The 18,579-nt window shown below is 33.7% G+C and overlaps 1 protein-coding gene across 1 annotated transcript; it reads right to left on the minus strand.

Moving 5' to 3' along the window:
- Positions 1 to 4,512: 4,512 nt before the first annotated feature.
- slc25a1b (slc25a1 solute carrier family 25 member 1b) lies at positions 4,513 to 18,237 on the minus strand. Its single transcript, XM_048181299.1, is given in 10 exon segments — positions 4,513 to 5,031; positions 5,222 to 5,295; positions 6,384 to 6,499; positions 6,595 to 6,699; positions 9,008 to 9,092; positions 9,459 to 9,597; positions 10,839 to 10,935; positions 11,483 to 11,590; positions 18,026 to 18,106; positions 18,109 to 18,237. Coding segments are annotated over 10 exon segments (948 nt in total). The 5' UTR covers positions 18,137 to 18,237; the 3' UTR covers positions 4,513 to 4,916.
- Between the last annotated feature and the right edge of the window lie 342 nt (positions 18,238 to 18,579).

The raw sequence follows: 18,579 nt of genomic DNA on the forward strand, positions 1-18,579 counted from the left end.
AGAGACCGGACAATGCCGTGGGACTCTTTTTATAGTTAAATAAGAAGAGTTTACCCAAAAATGAGAATCTGTTGATACTTTACTCACTCTCAGACCATTCAAGATTTACAAACCTCATTTCCACAGAAGAGGGACATTAGGGAAATTACAATACACAAAAGAAAAGATTGTTCTGTCGTGCTTTGTGCGTTTTGTGTGCTGAAGCCAAAGACAAATTTAAACTCACAGAACTAAACTGTGATTTCTTAATTCTGCCACATCTGTGCTTATATTAACTAAATACCATTAAATTGTTCAATGGAAATGGGTTTTTTGTACTTTTGTCAGTTAAATAAAGGTTCAAAATGAACAAATCACAGATTCTTGTTTAAAGGCAAAAATATAAAGTAAAAATATAAATAAAGTTTTTGCCACTAGAGGTCGCATTTTCAAATCAATAACAAAGCTGAAGCTTGATGACACTATGAAGGAGAGTGGAATGACGGGAGAATGGGAGATGTCGTTTTCACCACAAAGAGAAGCAGAAACTGAGGATAGTTCAGATTTTACATCATTGATAGGTGACAATGACAAGGGATGAGCCATTATTTAAAATTGGAATTTCTCTGGATTTACAAATTGGGAACTTTCGGGATAAGTACACAACTGCATGAAATATATCACACTTTTTGGAGGTTTTTGGATGTTTTATTACAAAATCTTACATATTGTGCCTTTATTTACAATGTCCCAAATATCCCAACTTTTCTGGAAATGGGGTTTGCAGAATAAGTTTTGTTTGAAGCATTGAAGCATTTCTTGTGAAGGATCTAAGGATTCTCAATAGCCTACTTGATTTATATCATTTAATCATTTCATGATTATTAATTTATGTAATGTTATGTTTTATATTTTACCATACTTATTTCCTTTCTATTGTTGTTTAATCTTATGATTGTGTGGTTTGAAGGGATGTTTGTCTTCATGAGAAAGAAAAAAGAGAATGTCTCCATTTCAAGGTTTTTAACATCACTGGACAATAATGTGAAGAAGTCATTTTTCATTGTTTTTCCCTTGGTATAATAACACTTGGATTTGTGCTGGTCAGATGAAGTCTGAGCATTAAAACATACACAACTAAGATTATTCAATAAAGTCTGCTCTTTTTATTATCATCACTTCGTCTCCTTCTGTTCTTCCCTGGATTTCTCAGTCAAACTCTCAGGCTGATAGAAGACTTCAGCGTTCAGGGTCACATCCAATATATTTGATATATCTTACGTGGAGATCCATCCGATCTAACATTTTGGCATGATCTAATAGGGGTAAATTGAGCCTAGGGAGAAGATAAGTTGAGCCACATGGGGGTAAATTGTGCAATTCATTATGCTGAAGTAAAATTGAACATTTTACCTGGCCATCTATATATATAATATATATATACATATACATACACACACACACACACCATGGCACCATAGTGGCATCGTCATTTATGTAAGTGCATTATATAAAAAATAAACAATTTCTGCCTAATATATTTACAAAGAGAAATAGACTCATTTGTCCAGTCAGCATTATTTATTCTGGATCAGAACATGAGCTGAAGGCACAATGTATTTTTCGTTAGCATGACAATTAATGCATATTTAAGGTCACACATTTGGAATGCATTCTGATCACTGATACAGAAACACAAAATAATATCCTTTCCTGGCAGAACATGGGTCAGCTATGAAAACTGTTTACAAAGTCAAATAAACACTATATCAAGATTTGGCTGCAACATATCTTAGATATATGGCATTACAGTATATCTAAAACATGTCTTTCAACTTAATCAAGAACCACAGGCACAAATGATAGTTTTGACAGTCAGACCTGTCTGTAAATTCAAGACAGTTACTCTCCCATAATCACACATGATGTGCGGTGAAGGCAAAATACACATTATTTACTATGACTGAGGTACTTCTAACCTCTAAAAGTGTTGCATACTACAAGTTAAGACACTCTCGTTTTCTGGTCTGGTGTGAAATACAAGCCGCCAGAGTATTAAAATACATTTGAAAAAATTAACATTCAGTTTTTACAATGTCTGTTACATGTCAGTCTGCAGTAAAGGCCCGTTCACACCAAGAATGATAACTATAAAGACAATAAAGATATAGGTTCCACACAACAGCTATAACGATAATGATATAGAGAAACGATATCGCTGGGATAAAACACTGACAGCCAATCAGAATCCACTCGCGCATTTAAAATGGCGGAGAAGTTAATCACTGAGATCCAGAAAAATCCACCCGTTTGACAAGTCAAATCCCCTTTTCAATACAATAAAAAAATAATATATATGGAAAACAATTGGCCATACCCTCGGAATAAATTGTGAGAAGTATAATTAACGGAGATGAGATCGTCATGCCAAACTAGCAAACAGTGTAACATAAAATGGTATCAGCGCTAGTTGTGCTTCATTTGTAGTTGAAGTGAAAAAGACTAGGTGTTGTTTTTATTCCACCATATTGACTTCGTCAGCCGAATTCACTGTTAGATTAGATCGAGTACACAAGCTATTCACTCAAACATAGCATGATGAGGACATCTGCTGGTTAAAGTCGTGTAAATGCAACAAGAACAGCAAAAACATGTTGGACACACTTTGAAACTGCAGAGCAAGTGTTTAGAATAAACAGACCATTATCGTTCTTGGTGTGAATGGGCCTTTTAACTCTAGAAATTGTGTCACCTTGATCTCCAAGATATTAAATATGCTGAATATTTCACCTCTGTTGTCAGTCTTTACAGATTTGTTAGAATGTCTTGAGGTAGGAGAGCAAAGAAAATGTAAGCACACAGAATGTTATTTAAGGCATGTACTGATCTGTGATCAGTAGTTAAGAGGCTCTGGCCAGATCTGTTGACCTTTTTAATATCATTTACAACATTCAGCTAATGTTAAATAAGTAAACATTGTATTTGTATAAGAGTAACCTGGCTCTTTGGTGACGCTCGCTTGGGTGAAACAACACCGTTCAGTTTTTTAAATCATTTGTGTTTATGCAAAGCCTGTCGTGTGGTGTGGATTTCAGAGATTGTGGCGTACAGTTATAATAACAGGTCTGACATGATTATATGTCACTGTTAGTAAGGTATACTGTTACAGCAGGGTGTAATTATACACAAATTATGGAAATGACTTAATGTAAACAAGTAGAATTACAAAAACAAAAATAGATATACACAAGATGTATATTAATATAGGCACTTAAAATAATCACTTAACCTGGATCACTACCAAATATGAAAGTGCATGTTTCATAAGTACCACTGTAGGGTATAAAACACATTTGTATGTTATTATTTAAAGCTTTGGTTAATTTATGCATCTTAGAAAGTGACAACACTGCAAAAAATTATTTTCTTACTCAGTGCTTTTGTCTTGTTTTCCAGTACAAATGTCTAAATATTCTTAAATTAAGATACTTTTACATGAGAAGCAAAATGACTTAAGATTTTAAGTCTCGTTTAATGAAAAATGCATCACATTTAAGAGTTTTTGCTGAAAACAAGAAAAAATGTTGTCAGAACAATACACTAGTTTCCCACTTGAATTGTTTATTTTTCTGACCCCATTGGCAGATATTTTTTCTTGTTTTAAACATAAACCCACTTTATTTATTCATGAAACAAGACTTAATATCTTAGAGGATTTTGCTTCTCAAGTAAATGTGTATTTAAGAATGTTTAAGGATTTTAGATTTTTGTACTTGAAAACAAGACAAAAAAATAAACTAAGTTAGCTTTATATATATATATATATATATATATATATATATATATATATATATATATATATATATATATATATATATATTGATTTTTTTTTATTATTTTTTTTATTTTCTAAGATGCATATTCTGTTTCTTAAGTTTTAGGGTGTTAGATAAGGCCCTCAGCACTTAGTATGTGATCATGTATAAGGAAAACTAAAATTAGAAAATATACAATGGAAAACAAGTAATATTTGCTGGTAAATTGCACTTAATATATATTTACACTGCCCTCCAAAAGTTTGGAAATGCACTAGAAAAGTGGGGTTTTGGACAATATTGGCATGCATCCTTTTTAATTTGTGATAATTTTGCACTGATAAGGGACAACACAAACTACAAAAACATATTTTATTACATAAACAGTTTATACATAGAAAAAACTTAAATTTTCAATTCATCAAAATATCCACCATTAGCAGCTATCTGACCTAAACTGGGTTCTGATTGGTTTATTGTATTCTAAACTTAATTGGCAATCAATTGTTGAAGCTATTAAGGTGTGCTGACCCAAAAATCTTTTACAAACCTGGGCCAAGTTTAAACCAGTAACCAGCATCACAGCTGGCAAAGGGGCATGTCTGACTTTGACATGTATATATTGCCATTATTATGTAATCAAAATGAAAATTATTATTGCTGGTCTTCAATGATAATGTCAAGTTACTGTAATGTATTTGCACCAAAAAATGATAAGGATTTATGCTGATATCGTCCAAAACCACACTTTGCCAGGGATGTTTCCAAACTTTTGGAGGGCAGTGTGTGTATATATATATATATGTATGTATAATATTTAAAAACATAAAATAAAATTTTAGTGAATCCTGTCTCCCTAAAGATGTCGTTTTCCATAAAAAACATTTTTAAAAATTGTTCTTAAAGGTAAATACTATATATTTTTAGTCTAATTTTCAAGTATTTGATTTCTTTCTCACATTCGTTGGCGAAATCTATCTCTGTGTTGATTAAATTACGGTAATTAAGTACATTCCAGTGACTTTCTTTGTCATCTGCAGTTGGCAGATATTTTGGCCCCTGTGTAAACGTCCCCCGCTGTCGCACCGCTATGATGTCATGAAGGCCAGCGTCAGCTCTCCATTAATCTGTCTTCCACACCTTATTGAGAACTTTAACCACTTCCTCGTAGATTATGAACACTATAGCCACGTCCAAACACACACGACCTAATCTGGGGATGGTGCCTTTGTAAAATCTAGAGAATGGACAGAAATTAAGAGTGAATCACACAAAACCTTTCTTGTCATTCTGCAATACAGTCATTAGAATTTGGTAGGAATATGTGCATGGAAAATATAATTTAATGCATAATTTCAGATGTTTTAATGAGATTCATCCACAAATACCTCTATAAGGCACTTTGATTTAGTATCAAGTTTACTTACGCAGCTGGTCCTTCGTGTTTCATGATTTTGATGGCGCAGTCAACTGTGCTCTTGTATTTATGAGCTTCTAATCCCTGTAAACATCATTGAAACAATATTGAAATATCCTATTCATGTTTTTTTTTTTGTGGTTGATATTAGGGGTGTAACGATATTCAAACCGAAACGAAAAACTGCGAAACTGCCCAGTCCTGGCCCATTGGATCTACACAACGAATATAGCAGCCTAACCACCAATAATCGCAATAATCGTTACTTTCGATAAGAGACGACGTGTCATTTTTCAAATTCTGTCAATTTTATCATAAAATTCAAACAAAAAATGCCGTTTTGATGCTTTTTGATGTGGCGTGACAGATCACTGTACAGGCACCTCATTCCAAGCGGAAGCAGAATAAACATGAATGAACATCTGAAGGTACGTAGAAAGATACAGTACAACTTAAACATATAATATCTCGTGTAATTGCTCAATCAGTGTTTCAACGGTGGAAAGACATCAATAAAACAGCTGGTAAACACTGTGTCATGTAGCGTTTACCTCAGGCGAGTCCACAGCTTGTTAGTTCGCCAGAGAAATTAACTCTTTCGCTAAATATATGCATTATATTAGCCTATATATTCATTATATTTTACTCAACTTGTTAGTGATGTCTTGATTATTTAATGTGTTTCAATAAATCTGTCATGAAAATGACAGCCACTGTGTAAATGATTATATTTCAACAACGAATTGCAGTAAAAACATACTTTTATAATTAGATTTAGAAGTTAATGCAAAAACTGCCTTATGTGCAGTTTACAGGTTTGCATAAAATGTGTTATTTGATTATTGATTATTATACTGTATCTAAAAATAAAGCAACTGAATTTAGGCTAATAGACTGGGCTCTGAACCTTTAATATTATAGTAATGTGCAAGTAAGTGCTTCCTATTTCGTTTACAGCATTAGCAGAGGACATTTTTATATCCAAACTTTTAATTATAGTTGAATTTTAAGACAGAGACACAATTTGTTCAATAAACAACTCTTTAATGTTTTTAAAAAAGCAATTTTTTTCACTTGCTGTACCGAACTGAACCATGGTACATACCGAACTGTCAGTTTTGTGTACCGTTACACCCCTACTTGACAAATATATATATTTTTTTTTTACACACCTGCATTCTAGTTTTGATCACATCCAATGGTGTATTTCCAAACACGCTTGCGGCTCCAGCAATGGCTCCAAACATTCCGGTTATGAAGGGGTTAATAGTCTTATTGGGGTTATCGCCTAGTTTTAGAGAGAACACAGTTTCATTTCAGCCATGTTGTTTGATTAGCACACACAGTGATATATACATATATATATAATATCGTGGTTCATACCTTTGTACCAGTTTCTCAGGGCGGTCATTACGTAGAATCGGATGGCCTGGTTTGAGCCCTGCTTCAGTACTGTTGCGGTCAATCCCTGATATGTTCCTTTGAGTCCTGTTACATTAGAAAAGAGGTTCACAGATAAGCTCAATTTAAAACATTTACAAAGCAGAATTATTAAAAGAGTCCTAACAAATAAAAGAGGGTCATTTCAACTACAATGACTGGTTTGTATTGAAATTAGCTTCCTTGTGGTTCAAATAATCGATTGGATCAGAGGCTGATTAGAGTGTGACGGTCACATGGATTGTTGTGTCACATGATGTTCGTGCGAGGTCATATGAGACTGAATTTATTATATGCAAATCTGATTTTATATGTAAATCTAAAAACAACCTTTGAACAAACCAGGTTTGTTTCATACAAGGATTTGAGACATCAAAAATTTTGTGCCAGTGTTGCTATCATTAACTAAAACTATAATTAATCATTATAGTAGAAATAAACTAAAATATAATACTAGATGAAAAACTAATTTACTAAACACTAATTACTAAAAAAAATTTATTAAATTAAAAAGGAAACAGAAAATATAAAAATAAATGCTCATCCAAAATATTAAAGGCAGGGTAGGTAAGAAATTTTGTTCCAAATTTGTTTAAACTTTCTATATATATACATGCATAATTAAAATGTAAGAACTCTGATAAAAAGAGTATAAAAATCGAGTGACTCTAGACCGTTTAATCTGTATTAAACAGCTCATTATTTCCATCCGGGACGAAACATAGGATTGGCTTAGGCGGCTGTCACTCTCTCGCAACCATGGCAACCACCCTTTTGCCACACATGACCTGCCCACTTGCGCGCGCACGTTTGATTTGGGGAATTCAAGAGGCACGGATCCTAGGAATACCAAAACAATGGCAGAGAAACAGCAAGCAAAATTCACAGTACCGGCCTATGCAGTTAGTGAAGGCAAACCAGGCAAAAAAAGGAAGACAGTAACAGTACAAGAAAAGGCAATGAACAAAAGTCTTTGGATAAACAAAGAAATAAAACGCGAGTTAATATCGGCGTGGCTCTCCAGCGATGGCGAGAACTGAGGGAACTCAAGGGGCTGAAAAGTGACTCCTTGATGGCTTTATTTCTGCTGGACAGGTAAATCTTTCTTTTTGTATTTTGATCATACATATTTTTTGTTTATTTGTTCATGAAGCATGTGTCATTAGCACACGTAGCTGCGTAATATAGCTAACATAACATTACTTAGCGAGCCGTAGTAGAGACGATAAATAATCTATAGGCCTAGCTCAAGATGATAGCTATAGTGTTGAATTGTGCATAATTTTGCTTTAGATAACTAAATACATGTTTAACAGATAGTAGGCCTAACGTTACTCCGCATCTAGGAACTTTTCTTAGAACTATATTTACCCTCTGTCTAACTCTTTTACCATGTTCACCTGTAAGTTTACCTGCACGTTTTTTTTCGCCTTTGTTTTGTTTTTATATTCTCTACCTATGTTTACTGATGTCTTTATCTTGTATCTGTGTGTGTCGTACACACTTTGTTGTATGTGTGTGTTATTATTTTGTGTCTGCAATGCAGTTGTGAGTTGATATTTGAGTGTATGTTACTCTGTTGATCTGTAGAACAACGTATATGTTATGAATCTTACACGAAATTCATCTTCATCACAGTGTAAATGATGGTAATGGAAAAACGTGTATCATGCAACCTGTTTTTAGCTTTGCCTTATAGATAACTAACTCGTTAGCGAATTAAATTATGTTTATCTCATAATTATAAAGTTATTTTTTATTACATGTGATTCTGACATGATGTCACTACATGCATTGTGCTCCTTCCTCTCCGCTCGTCTCAGGTAAATAATGCGTCTTCCAGCTCAGTGGTCGGAGTCGCACGTTCATGAGTTTTGGGGGCGTGGCTTTGGAAGGAGCCCAGCTGTCTTTAAAACAGTCGTGAGAGGTCTACAGACACTCGATTTTTATACTTTCTTTTTCAGAGTACTTACATTTTAAATATGTATTGATATATAAATAATGTTTAAACAAATTTTGAAAAAAAAGTTTTTTATACATTTTTTACCTACCCTGCCTTTAATAAACACTATAAAAGTGTATAAATAATACTAAAATAAAAAACTGTGTGCTTTAGAAAATATTTTTGTAAAACCTTTCTGGGGTGGTTTTAAATAAACACGACTGTAATAAAATATATACACTATAACAACAAGAATAAAATTAGAAAGCAGCCAAAAAAGGTGTGCATATAAAGTAAATGTATGAAAATGTTTCTCTAGAAAAGCAGTTTCTGCTATATAACACTTTTCAGATGTATTTGTTGTAAGTGTGTTTGGTCTCCAGGAGGTGGCGCTGCAGGCTAAACCACATGTACCTTGTGTTCTGATTATTTCTCTCACACCGTGGAAAAAACCTCTGTACTTTGGGTTCGCTGAGGACTGATCATGGATGAATTTGACCTGAAATTGAAAAAAATATATATATTTTTTTTTAATAAAACTGAATGAGTGTTGATTCTAGAAATCACTTCACACTGGTTATATTTACGCATTTGAGATATGAATGCATTAAAAGCTGCAATAAAAGCCTGTATGCCTCCTTAATGTATATTCTTGTCAGACAGTCTGCTTACATAACAGGTAATGCATGAGTAAACTGTGATCCTTCACATTTGTATAAGTGTGGAATATCTTATACTGCGTCTAGACTGCGAGTGAGCAATGCAATGTGACTAGAATTAAATGTCACATGGCTCACTCTCTGTGTAATAACTAGGCCCCTAACTATGCATGCTAAAAAGCATCAGCATATATCATCTCACACACCTTCACAGTCTCCATCGGACACACCACGACTACAGCCTCCGCGACTCCTGCGCCCAGACCGCAGAGTAACCCCCGCGTGCTGTCCAACTTCCCAGATTCATCCCTCATCTTATTACTGAGGAATTCAAACATCCCAAACCTGCAGAGAAACAGACACATGACAGCATGAACACAAGCACACTTTCTGTTTAAAATGAAAAGAAAAAAGCATCCTTCTCATTTACTTTGCAGAATTTTGCTTTATGGGCACAATAAGGGAAATAAATAAATAAATATTACACAAATATACATATAAATTCATACATGTACATCTATATATACATGTGAGTATATATTTATTAATATTTATAGTTATGTATGCACTCAGTGTGTATATATATATATATATATATATATACACACACACAAACACACACATAGTCTTATTTAAGTATATACAGTATACACATAACTATAAATATTAATAAATATAAAAAACTATATATATATATATATATATATATATATATATATATGCATGTATGTATGTATGTATGTATGTATGTATACATACACACACACACACAGTGTTATTTTAGTAACATTGAGATACAGGTTTTATTCATATTTGTAGTCAGATTTTTATAGTTTCTGTATTCATCTTAATTTTAAAGTTTTATTTTATATATTTTATAAAGGTTTATTTATTGTATTTTTGTGTTTTTATCATTTTCACTAGTTTGTATTATATATATATATATATATATATATATATATATATATATATATATATATATATGTTTATTTTGAGATTTTCTTTTTCAGTTTAACGTGTTAAAAATATTTACCGTAATTTTTATTAATGAATAAATGCAACAACTGTGATAATAAATACTATAAAAGTGTATAAATAATACTCAAATAGTACTGTTTCATGCTAGCATAATTTTTAAAATAATTAATTAAACTGTGTGCTTTACAAAATCATTTTGTAAAACTTTTCTAGGGTATTTTCATAATAAAAATTGTCAACATAAAATGTAGAAAGCAGCCAAACAGGCGTCCATATAAAGTAAATTTATCAAATATTACACACACACACATATATACTAATATATATATATAATGTTTTTTTCCGTCATCCTTTGGTTAGCGTTACATTATATGATCACGCTCTTATTCATGCAAATGCTTTTAAACCATTCAAGCCTGACAAGACATGATGTGTCATGATGGCTGGTTATATTTAGCCGATGAAATAGAGCAGAGCAAAACTGGAAATTGTTTAAATGGTCAGCTCTTGGCCAGAATAAGCTGCAATGAGCGTCAGACTTCACACTGAGAGCCAAAGGTCCGGCTGTGCAAGGCTTATCCCAGCGGGGCAGGAAGCGCTTACCTCACTGCGCAGCTTTGGGAATGGAGCCATAGAGCAGAGAGCTCAGACCCCTGTACAGCCCCTTCACCCCATGACCACGCACCGTCTGCTGCACACAGTCAACTGAGCAACACAAACACAGAGAACTACATCAATTAAATGTTATTAAGAGCATTTTTGCATTAGAATCGGAGCCCGGGACATTTAAAATGCTAATGTTTTGGAGACGTGGGTGGGTATGAATTATTAAAACATTCATTTCCTTTTCAGATTGTTCTAGCGCTGGTCCCCTGCAGCTGAGTAAATCATTCATCGGTTCAAAGGAGAACATGACCAGACTGTGAAAACGTGACCCTGCCGGCTGCAAGCGTGTTATTGGCTAACAAATGAACCCGGTTGAACAATCAGTGCTGATAAACTTGTTGTGAAAAGGGGCCACAAAGTCCAGAGGCTGATAAACCCAAACCCACATCAGTGACTGTACTCTGACCCTTCAAACCTGAGTGGACTCTGTCTCTGCTGATGCATCATGTGTTTTTATGCACAATGGTTAAATGAAAGTGTTTGAAAAGCTCTCAGGGCAAAGCAGATGCAATTATCATGGAAACAATTGTTGAGTGTTTACTTCACATGAAGCAATTAGAAGTGGAAAGTGTGAGTAAATACACACCGATGCCTTTGTACCGAGGCGGGTTCGCCTTCTCATCTAACTGGAGTTGAGTTTTCACATACTCTGTAGGAAACGTGATGCAGATTTCAATTCCTCCGGCAATCCCTCCTGCAAAACACAGACAATTTATTCGTATTGATATTAATAATATAAGCCACAAATATAACAGAAGGAAAATATTGCCATGTTTAAAGGCTATTGTGGTTAAAAAAGAGAAAGAAAAAAAGTACTATGCAAAGAACAAACAAGTTTACATGTATATTTATGGTCTCTACATGTGACTACTACATTTAAATTGCTAACTTAATAGTAATAGTGACTAATAACTGCAATTTTATTTTTTATTCAAATAATTATATGCATACTACTTTTCAAAAATTTGCCATTGGTAAGATTTTTAAATGTATGCTCACCAAGACTGCATCTAATTGATAAAAAAAAAATTATTGTTTTCTATTTTTAAATGTTCAAATGTAATTTATTCCTGTGATCAAAGCTGAATTTTCAGCATCATTACTCCAGTCTTCAGTGTCACATGATCCTTCAGAAATCATTCTAATGTGCTGATTTGCTGCTCAAGAAACATTTATGATTATTATCAATGTTGAAAACAGTTTGTATTTTTATGGAAACCGTGATACATATTAATTTTCATGATTCTTTGATGAACCGAAAGTTCTAAAGAACAGCATTTATTTAAAAAAAGAATCTTTTGTAACATTATAAATGTCTCTTGATAAATTTAATGTGTCCTTGAACGGTATTACAGAGTTTTTACAGCAATGATCACCTCTATGAATAATGAATGCCTTGAAAATCACAACGATCTGTCGCCACCTTAACTGTGTGTGTGGAGCACATCTGTAGCTCAGCAGGCGGCAGTAAAGGGGGTGTGTCTGTTTGTGATTGGCTCAGTGGATCCGCCCCCTATAGATGGGTGTGACTGTGAAACAAACGTCCTGCTCTATAATCAGATCTCAACTTTGTTGACACATTTATGCTTTTTTTACTGCGCCATGTGTGCAGAAAAGCTTCAGGTGATCATTCAAATGGGTTTGATTCACCAAGCAGACGTTATTATACACTGTATACATTCCAGAATAAAAAGGTATTGCACTTTCATAGCTCAGGAGAGTTATTTTTCATTTAAGTATTAACTTTATCTGAGGTGTTTCTACTAAAAATAAACATCAATGAGTCAATAGTTGTCATACGGTTAGAGTAGAGAGTTGTGAAATGATCATGGATAGAAGTTCACAACATCTGATGAGAAACATGTCATATTGATATCTCTTAAAGGGGTCCTTGATTATGATTTCACTTTTTTAACTTTAGTTAGTGGGTAATGTTGCTGTTTGAGCATAAACAACATCTGCAAAGTTACAACACTCAAAGGGATATTTTCTTTTACAGAATTCTCTGTTTAAGGACTACAACAAACGGCTGGTAGGGACTACAACGAGTTTCTTCCCGGGTTGGTGACATCAGAACCCCAAAATTTACATAAACCCGCCCCCAACAACACGCAACAAAAGGGGGTGTGGCTATGTTGGGCTGCTTTAGAGAAGAGGAAGAGTTGTTGTAGTAGAGTGTTGTTGACATGCCTCACAAACGAGGGTCAAGATTAACATGACGGCACATGAATCAACTCCACAGCAACTACATAAATTTATCCACTAACCATTCAGAAATGTCTAAAAGTTGTATCAGTGTATCTCCATCAGTGTCGACTCCGGTTTGAACAATGTAAGGCTGAACACTGTTACTAACAATCCTCATTTTGGCTGTGTGAGATTCTCCAGCTTTGTTGTTGTTGAGCTGTTAAAGCCCCGCCCTCTTCTAGAAAGGGGCGGGAGCAGCAGCTCATTTGCATTTAAAGGGACACACACAAAAAGAGCGTGTTTTTGCTCACACCCAAACAGAGGCAAATTTGACAAGCTATAATAAATGATCCGTTTAGCACAACTGGAGACACTTCCTAGATTTCTTTGGAAACTCAAACTCAGAAATTGCTAGTAAATTTCACAAATAATTATAAAGAAACAGCAATAACAGACTGAATTAAGTGTGAAATTTTGAAGTAGAAAGACTGAAATAGTCTCCATTTTATCTCACAGCTGTCTAGAAGAAAGAAAATAGGTTTTAAAGATATTTCTTTTGATTTGTCTTTCCCCTGGGATGTACTGAAACGCATACTGTATCATCTAAATCGGCACTGAACTAAACTGATCTGTACGGAAGAGGATTAGGGCCAAGCAATAATAAAAAAATAAAACCATCTCGAGATTAAAGTTGTTAAATTTCGAAAAAAAAACTTGTTAAATTTCAAGAAAAAAGTCAAGATAAAATGTTGAGAATAAACTCATTAAATTGCGAGAAAAAACTCATTAAATTTCGAGAAAAAAGTCGTTAAATTATGAGAACAAATTCGTAATTTAACGAATTTGTTCTTGTAATTTAACAACTTTTTTCTCATAATTTAATGACTTTATTCTCAACATTTTATCTCGACTTTTTTCTCAAAATTTAACGACATTTTTCTCATAATTTAACGAATTTGTTCTCGTAATTTAACGACTTTTTTCTCATAATTTAATGACTTTATTCTCAACATTTTATCTCGACTTTTTTCTTGAAATTTAACAAGTTCTTTCTCGAAATTTAACAACTTTAATCTCAAGATGGTTTTATTTTTTTATTGTTGCTTGGCCCTAATCCTCTTCCGTAGATCTGAATAATGACACTATTGTATTTTATAGAGCTGGTGTACAGCAGAATTTGTCTTGTATTTGATTAAATTTGCATAATTCATCATTATTTTCCTATATAAAGTGCTATAAATAAAGGTGACTTGGCTTGACGAAATACATTATATATCCTGTAAAATGCAATGAATGATAATGTTAAAATAGTCAGCTAATTAAAATGCTATCCTCCTTTTAAAGACACTTCATAAAAATAAAATTATGTTCTCTCATTAACCAGCCACACAAACATGATCACATACCACTGTAATGAGTGCTAGAGTTTCATGTTTGAAATTCATCTAAATGATTTCTGATGTTTCCCCAGTGCTGCATAAACTACAGTTTCTCTGAATTGTTTCTGTAAATTGTCTCCTTTCATTTTGCTCTGTCTTCACTGATAATTCCTGGAACAAGTGTGTGTGCGCTCTGGAAAGTTGAGAATTTGTTTTAATATATACAAACACATTTTCTTTAAAAACCATATACCTGTTTAACAGGTTTTAACATAACTGACAAGCATTTATCTGTCTTATAGCAGGTGAAACAGCAGGTTATACTGTAGGAGGGTCACATATCTATCCCGTCTGACCTGCTGCTCTCCTCGAACCACAGAAACTGCCCTGAGGGAGAGTAGAGGGGCACTTAAACCACCCCAAATGAAAATCACCAAAACCTGCAAAACAGGTCCATGGAAGAATTCATGTGCACATCAATCACTTCAAATATTAAATAATATGTAATATTCTATTATAAAACAAATATAAAATTATACACTAAGATTAAAAAAAGTATCTTCTGCTCACCCAGGCTTCATTTATTTGATCAAAAATACGGTAAATATTATATTTCTGTGATCAAAGCTGAATTTTCAGCATCATTACTACTTATAACTACTTACTTTCGTACTTATAAAGCACATATTAATGCCTTATTCTACATCCCATAATCCTATCCAACTTAACAACTGCCTCACTAACTATTAATAAGCAGTAATGTTTTTTAAGGCAAAAGCCATACTTAATAGTTAGTTAACAGTGAGAATTGGACCCTAAACTAAAGTGTAACCAGAATCTTTTGTAACATTATAACTGTCTCACTGTCACTTTTAAGCATTTTAATGCATCCTTGCTGAATAAAAGTATTAAATTCTAGAATGTTAGAACTGACTTGCTACAACAATAGTAAAAAGGAAGTTTAGACCACTAATACCACTAGTTCTCCTCTGTAGAATGAGATGACACTACCTGATGCAACAGTAGGGCAAATGTCATGGGCACATCCAGATTACTCCATTTACAGCTAGCAAATAAAAGCAAATAGCACTTTATACGCTCCACTATCAGATTCTTCAAGGAAGCAAGGGATGTTTGGCCTTAAAATATGTCAGTGCCATTGTTTTGTCTCAAGAAGAAGCACACAAGTAATGTTTCTTTTTTTCACATTTAAAAAAGCTACTTAAATGTCTTAATTTCATAAGGCCTACTCCTGGCTTAATCTGAGCCCTGTCTGTGAAAACCAGGCCTTTATGTGTTAATGACACACCTAATCCGGCTTTAAAGTCAAACAAAGTGAGTCAATATGATGCAATCTCGTGTGTGAGTGTTTGCATGAACACTGAGAGGTGTGATGTTTGGTGTTTTTCTGCTGAGCCATCCATTCATAGTGGAGTACAAGATGTCAGCCGAAAGGAATGTTGTTTCAGAGGTCGAGACAGTCATTATGTTGCACCAATCACTTTGAACATAAATAGGGTCAATTGAATAAATGTGATGAATGCATCAATCGTAAACTATTGTGCACTTGTAGTTGCATGTTCTAGTCGTTAACCACATATTTGGCAATAACGAAACTCACAATCCGACTGCATTCCACGTTACTGTGTTAATGTGTCCATGCTCTGACATCATGTCATCATGCATCAGCACATTAATCACTCCACTGAGCCATTACAAAGACCTGAACGAGCTTCATGCAGCACATAATTAGATGTGAATGGAACTGTTATGAGTTTCTCATTAACCGTCGCTGCTGTGAATCTCAGACACGTGCCCTGGCAAGACATTAACCACACTAACTAGGGGCACTTCAGGGAAGGGTGGACGAAGAGAAGCTACAGCAACACTGTTTAAGTCAAAATAAAATAAAATAAACATTCAATATCTTGAGGCAAAAAAATGAGTGTTAATGGATTGCAAATGGAATGTATATCATAATTTAGAATCAAGGATCAAATAAAAATGTTTTATGAATTAAAGATGCTATAAGGATAAAATGAAAATAAATAAATATATTAATCATATTTTATTATTAGAGGATTCTTATTTGATCAATTTTAGATTAGATACAATCTATTTTATTTTTATTAATATTTTGAATTAGCATTTATTTTTAGTTTTCATGATAATTTTAGTTTATATTTTAGTCATTTCATTATGTGCTTTTGTCATTTTTTTTTTTAATATTGCAATTTAGGTTTCATTTATTTTTATTTTTATTTCAGTTTTAGTTTTTATTTATTTCCAGTTAATAATTTTAGTGCTTCAACTTAAACTTATTTCAGTTTATGTCCAAGGCAATATTTCTTTAATTTATTTTAGCTTTATTTCAACTAACAGAAATGTTTTTAATAATTAATGTTAATAACCCTGATTGTTACTTATTATTAATCCAATAATAATGATGAAATTTCATTAGCATTCCTTTAGGATTTTTTCAAAGGCTTGTTAAATAAATATCAAAGGCCCTCACAAGAGCGATAAAGAAATTCTTTATCAACAAAGGAAAGTGAAAACATGACTGGGTCATATTTCACCCCAAAAATCAAAAGAAACAAAGAAATTATATTTTGCATGCAAAATCAAGCCCTTTTTGCATTATTTTCATGACTATGAAACACATTTGTCCCCCTCATTACCACAAATTTGATTTAAATGTAAGTATTTATACATCATTATTTGTAATGCCTTTAATCTAAAATTAAATAATATCGTTACAGCAATTTTACATTTAATAAAAATCACCTCTGAGAATAATGAGAAGTAAATCAGAAGTAAAATGTTCCGACACATTACAGTAATAAAAAATGTGAGGGAAAATGTGCATGAAAATAATGTTACAATACAAAAGTCATTTGAAACAAATGTCATTTAATAATTAATTAAACGACAGAAAGAAAGAAATTTGCTTAATTATCATTAAACTATTCCACAATGCAAAAAATACAATAATCTCATTTGTTTTGTTTTGATTTTGGGGTGGAATAATGTGACATGTTTTCCTGACACTTTTAACTGACACATTCCATCTTTGTTACAGTCAGGTTGTGAATTCAAAACTGTTACATTATGACACAGACGTTCTAAAGTGTATCAAAGCTCTTTTGTTACTTTGTGTCAAAGTTCTATTGTTACTTTGCATCAGTTCCTGACACTTTTTACTGACACATTCCATTTTTGTTACAGTCAGGTTGTGAATTCAAAACTGTTACATTATGACACAAACGTTCTAAAGTGTATCAAAGCTCTTTTGTTACTTTGTTTCAACGTTCTGTTGTTACTTTGCATCAGTTCGAGTGAAACAGTCACACTGACACACACATGACAGTCCAGCACACACTGAATACTCGCCTGTGCAGTGATGATGACTACAGCCCTGTAGGGATCAATCGAGGACTGTAAACAGTGTGGATGACAGTGCAAAAACTGTGTGGCACAGCTGATCTGGAGTCAGTCACAGCATTAACAGAAATGACTTTCACTGTTTCTTACATGATTCATAAGCACAGAAAGACACTTACCAGCTAAAATTGCCTTTCCAGGGTGTGTGAGTTTGGCTTGTCCGGCGGGCGCAGCGGCTGATAAACAGTGCGGTCTGTGAAAGGACTCACAAATTTCGGGTTCACTGACATTTTTCTTGTTTTAAAACGGGCTGAGTAGAAAAACGCGCCTCCTCCACAGCAGAAACTGTATTTGTAGTGCAGACGCCGCTCATAAGTGAAGTGACGGGCTCTTTGAAATCTTTTGACAGCCCGAAGTTTCCTGCTCACTCAGTAGGGCGCACAGAGTGTGAGTGTGTTTTTAAGGGAGGGAGAGGCTTCGTCTAGCGCCATATTTCTGACAAACACAACAGTCCTGTTAAGGTGGAACGGGCAGTTTTGTTCGGTTCATTCATTGGCGCGCGCGTTACAACATCATATCAGGAAAAATGAGCCTCATAAACTTTACAGATGTTGTTTTTGCAGACCTTGTAAACTTAACTTATATCTATTTTATTAGGAGAAGATACATATTTTGTTTTAATCTTAAATTTCGCGCGCAATTAAGTCGCAGCGATTTTTTTTTTTCCAAAAAA

Source organism: Megalobrama amblycephala, linkage group LG2 (assembly GCF_018812025.1).
Source record: "Megalobrama amblycephala isolate DHTTF-2021 linkage group LG2, ASM1881202v1, whole genome shotgun sequence".
Taxonomy (NCBI): domain Eukaryota; kingdom Metazoa; phylum Chordata; class Actinopteri; order Cypriniformes; family Xenocyprididae; genus Megalobrama; species Megalobrama amblycephala.